The sequence below is a fragment of the Oncorhynchus nerka genome, unplaced genomic scaffold (genome assembly GCF_034236695.1).
Source record: "Oncorhynchus nerka isolate Pitt River unplaced genomic scaffold, Oner_Uvic_2.0 unplaced_scaffold_895, whole genome shotgun sequence".
Taxonomy (NCBI): Eukaryota; Metazoa; Chordata; class Actinopteri; order Salmoniformes; family Salmonidae; genus Oncorhynchus; species Oncorhynchus nerka.
The window spans coordinates 78,931-90,187 of NW_027040400.1; the positions used below are offsets into that span (position 1 = coordinate 78,931).

The window sequence follows — 11,257 nt, forward strand, 5'->3', positions numbered from 1 at the left end:
AACTCTGCCTTTGCGGGATGCACGGGGGATATGGTCACTAGTGTAGCCAGGAGGTGAGGCCTCATTTTAACACAGTAAATTCATCAGGCTTAAGCCATGTTTCAGTCAAGCCAATCACATCAAGATTATGATCAGTGATTAGTTCATTGACTATAATTGCCTTTGAAGTAAGGGATCTAACATTTCTATTGCTTCCATTTTTGCCTTTGTAATTACTGTGTAAAGATTGCTTACTTGACTGACCTTTCTCTCCCCTGTCACTTTTCCCTTCTCTCTACTTTTTCTGTGTCTCTCCTCTCTGCCAGGTGGCTCCAGAGGAGTTGACATTGGTTCATAACTTGAGGAAGATGATCAACAATGACTGGGTGAGAACTGCATGGTGGTTATTCTCTGTCTAATAGACATTAGAAAATTACATGATTGTGATTTACACCTCTGTCCTTCTCTCTCTCCTCAGCGTGGAGGGGCGGTCATCGCCACGCTGTCTCAGACAGGATCTCTCTACGCTCCAAGCTCTGCCTACCTGCCCCAGGAGCTGCTGGGAGAGGTCAGGAGTCATGATTACATCCTGGTTAATGTTATATGTCCAGTCCAAAAACTACCTCTAACCCTTGGTGTCTATTGATCTGGGCTAACAAGGGAATGATCTAGATGTTTTTGGACAAGACCCTTCTGATGTGTTTATATGCATCATCAGTCAAATAGAAACAGAAGTTCACCTATTAAAAACATCCTCGTCCTCTGTGTTCCTCCTACAGGAGGGCTTTGACAGCATGGACCCGTTTGTCCCAGTACCAGTCTCCCTCTACAGTGAGAAGGAGTTTGAGAGCTGTTACCTCTACTACCTGGACCGCCACTGGCTACAACACCCACACAGTAAGAGATATTCACTTGAACTGATTGAGATTTCTCTATAAAGGTCAGACAGAGGAAGGGAAGAAAGAACTGATCTTCCTCAGCAACAGAAACCCTTCTGTACTGGAGAGACTATGTGCCTTCCTGTAACATCACACATGGGCCCACACACCCATAGAGATAGGACTCATCTTTATATCTATGACAGCATGGGCAGTGCCATTGAGGTTACAACCCATAGGAATCCCCACTCAGTTGACTACTTTGACCACTTTAAAATGGCGGAAGCCCTCTGGTGCTGCCCATGCGACATCAAGGCCACTAGCATTCTCTATGGGACAAACGCCAATACAGACTCATACATGGATTATAACGTTGCAGTTGTGTATGTGTCCCTCCATAAATTATTCTGTTGTGATGCATGATAGTGTCTTTCATAATAAAAATATACACGAAAAACAGTCAGATCTCATGTTCTCTTTTATATGAGCCAATAAAGCTATTTTCTTCATGAAAAGTTAGTGATGTTTGTCTTTTGAATATAGAGTACCTGACACAATGCACAGAATTACAACACAAATGACTACTTTAAGTCAATACATTTTTATTTGACCAAATCAAAGGGTTAGAGTCTCAATGTTTTTGAATACAGTTTAGTGGTAGATGTAGACAGGTATGGTCAAGTGAAGATGTTACTCTGCCTCATTATTTGTGTCCTCACGAGAGCACCAGACCACATTTCTGGGACTGTAGAGCATCAGAGCACCTTTGTCAGGGAGGGTGAGGTGAACTCTTTGTGCATTGTTGGGCCGGTCGATGTTACGATGTCCAGATCACCACTCGGTCTCTGTAGAGCTCCAGGGTACCTTTGTCAGTGAGGGTGAGGTGGCCTCTTTGTGTATTGTTGCAACGGCCAGTGTTACTTGCCCAAATGGGATGGTCCTGTGTAGTGTAGATGACCAGGTTGCCATCCTGTTGGAGGATGAGCCTCTGAGCATCTTTGTTCACAGTGTTTGATGCCCAGACAACCCGACCCCAACCGTAGAGCACAAAGTTGCCATCGGTCTGCAAAGAGAAAATTAATTTGCATATAAACATGTTAGACAAAGATGACCTCTGTACTGCTGTGCATTCCTTTCATTCACTTAAATGATCACTTAAAGTATAGGGTGAAAAATATTTCCCAAATTATTTTTCAATATTCGCGGCAAGTGTTCGTCAGCTAAATCAAAATATTAGGGGTGTGCATTTATTCCATTCGATACGTATCTAGATACTTGGTCTGCGATCTGATACAGGAATTACGTTGTCATTTGAAACAATTCGATGCGGTTTGATTAGAGAATGGTTTGATGTGATGTAAATCGATGCACTAAGATTTGTTTCATTTCCCATTCTAAATTAAAATCTTCAATTCGTAACATATCAATCAGAATGTATAATGGACATCCACAAATGAATACACACATTAGGAAATGTAACATATCAGTGGTGACCCGTCATTCAGATCAGGTGGGGCAGAGCCTGTTTAGCATGTTATTTTGGCAGTAATACGTGTCCATGTCTGGGTTTAAGGGTCTCTATTCCAAGCTTAAAAGGATAAACATTCAACACCATGGGCCAGAAAAGTTTGAATACATTGTCCATGCTGTCAATCCAGCATGCCTTCTGCCGCATTCAAAACAACTGGAAACTTGGAAATCTCAGACTTTAATGAGTTCAAGACAACAGGGAACAAGCTCAGACTGGGAAAATACATTTTTGAACGGTCATTCAACTTGGAATTCAAAGTTGTGAACTCGGGCCTCTTTCTAGAGCTCCGGCCTGAAGATCACTGACGTCATGATTCAACCTTGTTTTTTCCCCCCCGAGTTCCCAATTGTCTTGAAAGCACCATAAATCCAGGAAATGCCAGACTGATGAAAAATTTGCCCAGAAGGACCGCCACGCAACCTTCCTGTTCAAGTGAGCACGGCACAACAAAGGGAGTCCAAAAATGGCTTGTTTGTAGCTGCATAAATTATGTAATATGACAGGGAGATATGTATACTGTAGCTAAGAAAGTACTACTACGTGTATTTTGTGTAGTAAGCTGTTAGTAGCCCATGTGCCTCACCCTAATAATTTGGTCCCTTCCCCCCTACTGTTCTGACTTGGTGGTGCCCATGTAGCCTATTTTAGAGTAATGTAATCATTGAATATTGTAAGAGCTTTCATTGTCTGCTTATATGCCCCCTTTATCCTATGGTACTGACTTGGTGTACAGGGAGAATGTTGTAAGAACGGCCCCTGTTCTGAATTCTGTCGCTGTACATTTCAAAAGTGCTGAACAAATAGCTATATTGACTGTGTCCGCTCATTAATGTTGTACTCAAAATTACAGATTGCCTCTTATCTGCTCGTTGTCCCCTTATGTCATAGTTTGTACAACTCAATTATCAGTAGAAACCACATTTGTTTAAGCTAGTCAGCCATATCAGCTATGTTTTTTAAAGGGCAGTAAATGAGGATGAATTAACCATTTCGCTGCCAGACAAGGCTCCACTGATAGCCAGGTGTAGCAGTGATAATGATTTACGCAATTGTGCTGAAAAGAAAGCTCCGCTGCTGGGACAGCTTTATGTAGGCCCTAACAGTTTGTGGGCACCGTTTGTCACCGTTATAGTGCATTTCGTGTATTGCTTAGTGTTGTATTGGCGTTGCTGTCATGCATCTAAAACATTTTTTTTTGTTCACCCACCAAGATTTACATGCTAAAATCGCCACTGCATATCCATACTAAATGCAGTGTCTTGGATTTACTTACAGAATAATACGAAATGCTCGGAGACCACATTGAGTGGGGTGGTAGATGCCTAGTCTCTTATTGCTCAGCTCAGGTGCCTATATAGACATACATCATTTACACGCACGCACACACACACAGAGCCCAGGTCCTGCGTGTCCCCAGGCACTCATTTGTTGACTTCTAAAAAGCCTTGGTTTCATGCATGTTATCAGAAGCCGCCTCCCTACATTTGTTTTACTCACTGCTTTAGCACACTCCACCAACCCTGATGTCCTTGCCGTGTCTGAATTCTGATTTCCATACCAAACTACAACATTTTCCATCAAGATAGAACTGCCAAAGGGGGAGGAGTTGCAATCTACTGCAGAGATAGCTTGCAAAGTTCTGTCATACTTTCCAGGTCTTCGCCCAAACAGTTTGAGCTTCTAATTTTAAAAATGAATCCCTCCAGAATTAAGTCTCTCACTGTTGCCGCCAGTTATAGACCCCCCTCAGCTCCCAGCTGTGCCCTGGACACCATATGTGAATTGATTGCCCCTCATCTTCAAAGTTCGTTCTGTTAGGTGACCTAAACTGGGAAATGCTTAACATCCCAGCAGTCCTACAATCTAAGCTAGATGCCCTCAATCTCACAAATGATCAAGGAACCCACTAGGTACAACCCTAAATCCAAAAACATGGGCACCCTCATAGACATTATCCTGACCAACTTGCCCTCCAAATACGCTGTTTTCAATCAGGATCTCAGCTATCACTGCCTCATTGCCTGTATCCGCTATGGGTCCACAGTCAAATGACCGCCCCTCATCACTGTCAAACGCTCCCTAAAACACTTCTACGAGCAGGCCTTTCTAATCGACCTGGCCAAGGTATCCTGGAAGGATATTGACCTCATCCCGTCAGTCGAGGATGCCTGGTCGTTCTTTAAAAGTAATTTCCTCACCATCTTAAATAAGCATGCCCCTTTCAAAAAAATGTAGAACTCCAGACCTGACTGCCCTCGACCAGCACAAAAACATCCTGTGGCGGACTGCACTAGCATCGAATAGTCCCCGCAATATGCAACTGTTCAGGGAAGTCAGGAACCAATACACACAGTCAGTCAGGAAAGCAAAGGCTAGCTTTTTCAAACAGAAACTCCTAAATGTTTTGGGACACTGTAAAGTCCATGGAAAACGAGAGCACCTCCTCCCAGCTGCCCACTGCACTGAGGCTAGGTAACACGGTCACCACCGATAAATCCATGATAATCGAACATTTCAATAAGCATTTCTCTACAGCTGGCCATGCTTTCCTCCTGGCTACCAGCTCCGCAGCTACTTGCCTGAGCTTCTCCTTCACCCAAATCCAGATAACATATGTTCTGAAAGAGCTGCTAAACCTGGACTTGTACAAATAAGCTGGGCTAGACAATCTGGACCCTCTCTTTCTAAAATGATCTGCCGCCATTGTTGCAACCCCTATTACCAGTCTGTTCAAACGCTCTTTCGTATCGTCCGAGATCCCTAAATATTGGAAAGCTGCCGTGGTCCTCCCCCTCTTCAAAAGGAGGTGACACTCTAGACCCAAACTGTTATAGACCTATATCCATCCTGCCCGGAACTCTGGCAGTCTCTATGGGGTGCCACAGGGTTCAATTCTCGGGCCGACTCTTTTCTCTGTATATATCAACGATGTCGCTCTTGCTGCGGGTGATTCCCTGATTCACCTCTACGCAGACGACATCATTCTGTATACATCTAGCCCTTCTTTGGACACTTAACTAACCTCCAAACGAGCTTCAATGCCATACAACACTCATTCCGTGGCCTCCAACTGCAAGTAAAACAAAATACATGCTTTTCAAACATTCGCTGCCCGCACCCACCCGCACGACTAGCATCACTACTCTGGACGGTTCTGACTTAGAATATGTGGACAACTACAAATTCCTAGGTGTCTGGCTAGGCTGTAAACTCTCCTTCCAGACTTATATCAAACATCTCCAAACTAAAATTAAATCTAGAATCAGCTTTATATTTCGCAAACAAAGCCGCCTTCACTCACGCCGTCAAACTTACCCTCGTAAAACTGACTATCCAATACTCTACTCAGCAAACTGGATGCAGTCTATCACAGTGCCATCCGTTTTGTTACCAAGGCCCCATATACCACCCACCACTGCAACCTGTATGCTCTAGTCGGCTGGCCCTCGCTACATATTCGTCGTCAGACCCACTGGCTCCAGGTCATCTATAAGTCTATGCTAGGTAAAGCTCCGCCTTATCTCAGCTCACTGGTCACGATAACACCCACCCGTAGCACGCGCTCCAGCAGGTATATCTCACTGGTCATCCCCAAAGCCAACACCTACCTTGGCCACTTTTCCTTCCAGTTCTCTGCTGCCAATGACTGGAATGAATTGCAAAATAAATAAAGAATTTAAAAAAATAATAATAATAATTTCAAATTCGCTGGAGACTTATTTCCCTCACTAACTTAAAACATCAGCTAACCTATCACTGCAGCTGTACATAGTCCATCTGTAAATAGCCCACCTAATCTAACTACCTCATCCCCATATTGTTTTTAATTTACTTATGTGCTCCATTGCACACCGGTATCACTACTTGCACATCATCATCTGCTCATCTATCACTCGTGTTAATCTGCTAAATTGTAATTACTTCGTTACTATGGCCTATTTATTGCCTTAACTCCTCACGCCATTTGCATACACTGTGTTATGTTCTGTTAATTACTGATGTCCCCTTTAAGGATGGAGCACCCTTGGTCATGCGCAGTGTGGTTCTATGTTATTCTGGTACTAACTCGTTTGAGTAAATGTGAAGCTCCAGTTCAATTGCTTGTATTCAGAGTCTTTCTTATTACATAAATAAGTACTAAGTGTTAAGACACTACACACTGTATATAGACTTTTTTTCTATTGTGTTATTGAGTCTATGCTTGTTTATTCCATGTGTAACTCTTTATCTTGGCCAGGTCGCAGTTGTAAATGAGATAGTTCTAAACTAGCCTACCTGGTTAAATAAAGGTGAAATAAAAAATAAAATAAACTCTAGCTCATGATCAGCAGCAGATATTCATTTAGAATGGGAACTGAACGTGTTCATGCAACAGTGCATAGAATCATATCGCATCGAACTGAATCTCAATTCGTTCTCTAATCAAAACATATCGTTTCCTACTAAAACATCATTTGTGTCTCATATCGGAGCCCATGTATCTAGTATACACTGATTGTTTAAAGAAAAACGACCAAAACTATTTCTGATCGTGAACCTGGACAATAAAAATGAAATATATTTTATGTCCATTCAGCAGGTAATTCGATGATAAAGCTATCTATTCCTGGTGCTTTTTCTCCACGCGAATGTTTTAAAAGCATCTAATATTTCTTTTTGGGTGGTCTCTGTTTTGAGTGATTTATTTTTCGTCTGCTGATAATTGCTTCAGGGTTGTTGAGTCTAAGGCTATAGGATTCGTCCACCTGTTTAATTGGGATTTATATCAATTTCCATAAAGCTTTTAAAATGGTCATTAATTGCGTTGTTTCTAATTAACATGAATGTGTATATTTTACAATTATAACTGGTTTAGCGTGTATTAGTTTTGTGAGTTATTTACCAGGGATATTTTCCATTAAGTAATATGCTTTATTTGAGTTTAACCTGTAGTTGTTGGCTCTCTTCAAAAGTAAAAGATAGTATTCCTGCGTAAATTCAGAAAATGTTATTTTCTTCTTTATCTTGTAAAGATTTATGGGCTTTCTAAGATTGTGATTTATTTATCTTGCATTTTAATTTCTAAATCAGATGTAACTTTTTGCAGAGTATGAGATTATCATTCCCCTAATGTTTTTAAAAATGGTATTTAACTAGACAAGTCAGAACACATTCTTATTTACAATGACGGCCTAGGAACAGTTGGTTAACTGCCTTGTTTGGGGGCAGAACGACATTTTTTCCCTTGTCAGCTCAGGGATTCAATCTAGCAACCTTTCGGTTACTGGCCCAACGCTTTAACCACTGGGCTACTTGCCGCCCCAATGTACACCTGAAAGGCATACCAAATTATATCAGCGGTTGGCTTTTCTCTGTCCTCTGTCTACATTTGTAATGGTAAATATTTTAATTTACGTATTTAATACATTTCGGATCCAGAAGATGCTCGCTGATGATTCTCCTACTACAGTTGCTGTGTAGGAGAAAAAATAAAATATAAGTGTATTTTTCTGTTGGTGTAATTAATCAGAATGATCATTATCATTTTTTTAATCCAGTAAATTCTTGAATAGCTTTTCTTACTTAGAGAAAAAACAGATGCCTCGATCTTTAGTTTCTTGGCAATTTCTCACATGGAATAGCCTTCATTTCTCAGAATAATAATAAACTGACGAGTTTCAGAAGAAAGTTCTTTGTTGCTGGTCATTTTGAGCCTGTAATCGAACCTATTTCTGATCAATTTGATGTTATTTTAATGGACAAGAAATGTGCTTATCTTTCAAAAACAATGACATTTCTAAGTGGCCCCAAACTTTTGAACATTTTTATATATATTAGAGAATAAAAATAATGTCTCAAGAATAAGGTTCAGCTGAAGGCACCAGAGTTAAATCCTCTCACTTTGCCAGTAACTCTTTCTGCTACCATTAATGTCAAGCCGTCTACACGTACAGTTTGATGCATTCGTTTGATAAATCCAACATATGCAACATCATTTCCAATTGAACGCTGCGTTTGCCTTGCAGCATTGTGTTGCAGAGCCAGTTGCAGTGAGTTGTGTGGTGCATGTTGGATTTATCGAATGCATCAAACTGTATGCTAGATGGCTTGACGTTAATGGTAGCAGAAGGTGAATGTTGAACTTTTGTTGTACACATATGCATTAAACATTTAAATATATAATTAAAGGTTGACTACATAATTTATTACACAGCATTGATTTAATGACACTGTCTGTCTGATCACAGCTTGAATCGTTACATCCCTATAAAAAACTTCTAAGGTCAAAATAAGTTGCAGACCAGATATCTAATGTTAATATAATTGAAATGTAAGTGTTTCACTAACTATTGTACCTGAAAGATAGCTTTAAATTGTCCATTGTTGGAGAGGAGGTAGTCCCCTTTCAGCAGAATCCTCTCGGTGCTCATGTAGTTCTTACTCATGATTCTGAAAGAGAGAATTGATATTGTTTATTTGCTGCAGTTTATTATAGTAAACACCCACACAAACAGGAAGGAGCAAAACACATTTAGACAAAAGGAAGAAAGAGAGAGAAAATGTGCCTAAACTAGCTCTTTTATAATGAGAATGGATAATTCCAGTTCTAAATGACAAATGTAAAAAATAACTAAATAATACACAAAAGTAATAGAAATGCATCTCATTAAGACCTCATTTAACTGGCCATTCCCTGTACATAAATGAAAAAACACACGTTAAAATAGGAGTTACCTCAAATTCTTAAATGAACTTACAAGTATTTAGGAGCAGTAGATTGAAGAAGTGAATTGCAGGTTGCAGTTGCGCGGTGATGAAGCAGCTCTGGCCTTATATCCCTGCTCAGGTGAAGGGGGTGGAGTAATAAGGATGAGGAAATGGGTGGTGTCCACTGTACATTAAATTTGACCAAATGCGGCTGAAATGTACATGATAGTTACAATGACCAGTGGTGGAAAAAGTACCCAAATGTCATTTGAGTAAAAGGAAAGATACTGTAATGACCTGACTAGATCATAAATGAACAATTGTCCAGACAGAGGCTTGAGTTTGCGAATTGACGGTTTATTGAACCAACTTTACACAGGCTACTGTTTGGGCCGTAGCACACGCCAAATAGATGACAGATAACCCACAAGCCAATCGTGACCTTCTCTTGTGAAGCCCAGACGTAAGAGAGAAAGAACAAAGGCTGAACCTGGTCTTAACTTTCAATGCCCAACCCCCCTCCACGCCACTCCGCCAACCACCAGGATGCCCGGCATCAGAACATTCCAGGCATTCCCGTGATTGGCAGATAGCAGGTTGATTGACATGTCGGACCCCGCGAACACCGGGTACTGGTCAGTACAACACAACCACCTCCTAGCCTAGCACATAACACACAGCTGTCTGTGCGGGTCGCTACACAGCCCCCCCACCACAAAGTCCCTCGTCCCCGAGGGAACAAACAAAGTCTCTGAAGCGACCCGGAGGTCTCCTTTGCCTGCGTGGGGGGTTCCTGTGATGGTCGCAGTGCCCCTCTGGGAACTAGGGGATGAAGGCAGGGATATGGGGGACAAGGACAAAGTGCGGGAACGGTTCCTTTTCTGCCTACACCTGCATTCACAGTCCGTGGTTCTGGGGAACCACGGAGGAACATGGTGACACAGGGGGAGACAGGGGGGCAGTGGGCTGTCTGGAGCCTTGTCTGCGGCACCTGAGGGTGGGTGCCTGGAGAATGTCATTGCCAGAGAGGGAGAATTGTGGGGGTTCCTGGGGCGAACACAGGGACTTTCTGCCTTGGTCGCTGTGGATGGACTCTGCAGCTCCAAACCTGCTGAACATCCCCCTGTCAGGGCGTCGACGATGGTCTCTGCCTCCTGGTCAGGCAGAGCATAGGCCTCGGGCCATTTTGTGAAATAGTCCATGGCCGTGAGCACCCAGCGGTTTCCACTGTCTGTGGTGGGGAACGGCCCAACTACATCCACTCCCACCCTCTCCATGGGAGCCCCCACTGGGAACTGTTGGAGCTGAGCATGAGAGCGGCCTGGGGGGCCCTTTCTCGCTGTGCAGTTGTCACAGCGGCGACAAAAGTCCTCCACATCCCTCTTGTGCTGCCCCCAGTAGAAGCCCTGACGGAGACGGGGCTCCGACCAAACGCCATCGCAGTGTTTTTGTGACCCCAAAGTGTCCAGTCCCCACCCCCCCATGAGTACTCTGGAGCACAGCCTCCCGCAATGCTTTTGGGACCACCACCTGCCACCTCTCCTCTCCCGTAGCTGACTCCTTCCATGCCCGCTGTAGCACGCCATCAGCCAGCCGCAGTCTCTCAAACTTCGACCACAACCCTTTGGTGGAGAGTGAGAGCGCTGTCACCTCTTCCCATGGTGGCCTCACCTGCGCCTCTACCCACTGTAGCACTGGCTGTAGGTCTGTGTCCCGTCCCTGCTGCTGCCGCCATTCAGCCACGTCGACAGTCTGCAGCTCACAGTTGACAGGCCCGCTCGCCCGACACACTGTGGCACAGACACCCTCCTCTGCCCGCAGCTCTCTCTCCCGTCCCTCTCTCCGTTCACAGTGGCGGCAGCCGTCTGCAGTACAGGGCCGACGGGACATGGCGTGGAGTGGCGTGCCCCTGCCCTGTGCACCACCGTGAAGTCATACGGCTGAAGCTCCTCCAACCAGCGTGCTTGTGCCCCTCTGGCTCTCTGAAAGACATGAGCCACTGGAGAGCAGAGTGGTCAGTCCTTACAGTAAAGGGCAGACCACCCAGGTAGTACTTGAAGTGTTTGACGGAAGCCACAACAGCCAAGAGCTCCCGCCGGGTGACACAGTAGCGGCGCTCATGTTTGTCAAATGTTTTGCTGAAGTCGCCACCACTCTCTCCCCCTCTGGCCCCACCTGGGCC

At 43.7% G+C, this 11,257-nt stretch overlaps 2 protein-coding genes across 2 annotated transcripts; one reads left to right on the forward strand and one right to left on the reverse strand.

Annotated features, from left to right (window-relative positions):
• The first annotated feature begins 332 nt into the window (after nucleotides 1-332).
• LOC135570764 (small ribosomal subunit protein mS29-like) lies at nucleotides 333-1,022 on the forward strand. Its single transcript, XM_065016732.1, has 4 exons — nucleotides 333-365; nucleotides 458-547; nucleotides 759-876; nucleotides 920-1,022. Exons 1-4 carry the CDS (start codon nucleotides 348-350, stop codon nucleotides 1,003-1,005), a joined length of 312 nt encoding a protein of 103 aa, XP_064872804.1. The 5' UTR covers nucleotides 333-347; the 3' UTR covers nucleotides 1,006-1,022.
• Nucleotides 1,023-1,463: 441 nt separating this feature from the next.
• Nucleotides 1,464-9,330, reverse strand: LOC135570762 (B-type lectin plumieribetin-like). The gene is made up of 3 exons (XM_065016730.1): nucleotides 9,126-9,330; nucleotides 8,724-8,817; nucleotides 1,464-1,920 (listed from the first exon to the last, which is right to left on the reverse strand). Exons 2-3 carry the CDS (start codon nucleotides 8,811-8,813, stop codon nucleotides 1,675-1,677), a joined length of 336 nt encoding a protein of 111 aa, XP_064872802.1. The 5' UTR covers nucleotides 8,814-8,817; nucleotides 9,126-9,330; the 3' UTR covers nucleotides 1,464-1,674.
• Nucleotides 9,331-11,257: the final 1,927 nt, after the last annotated feature.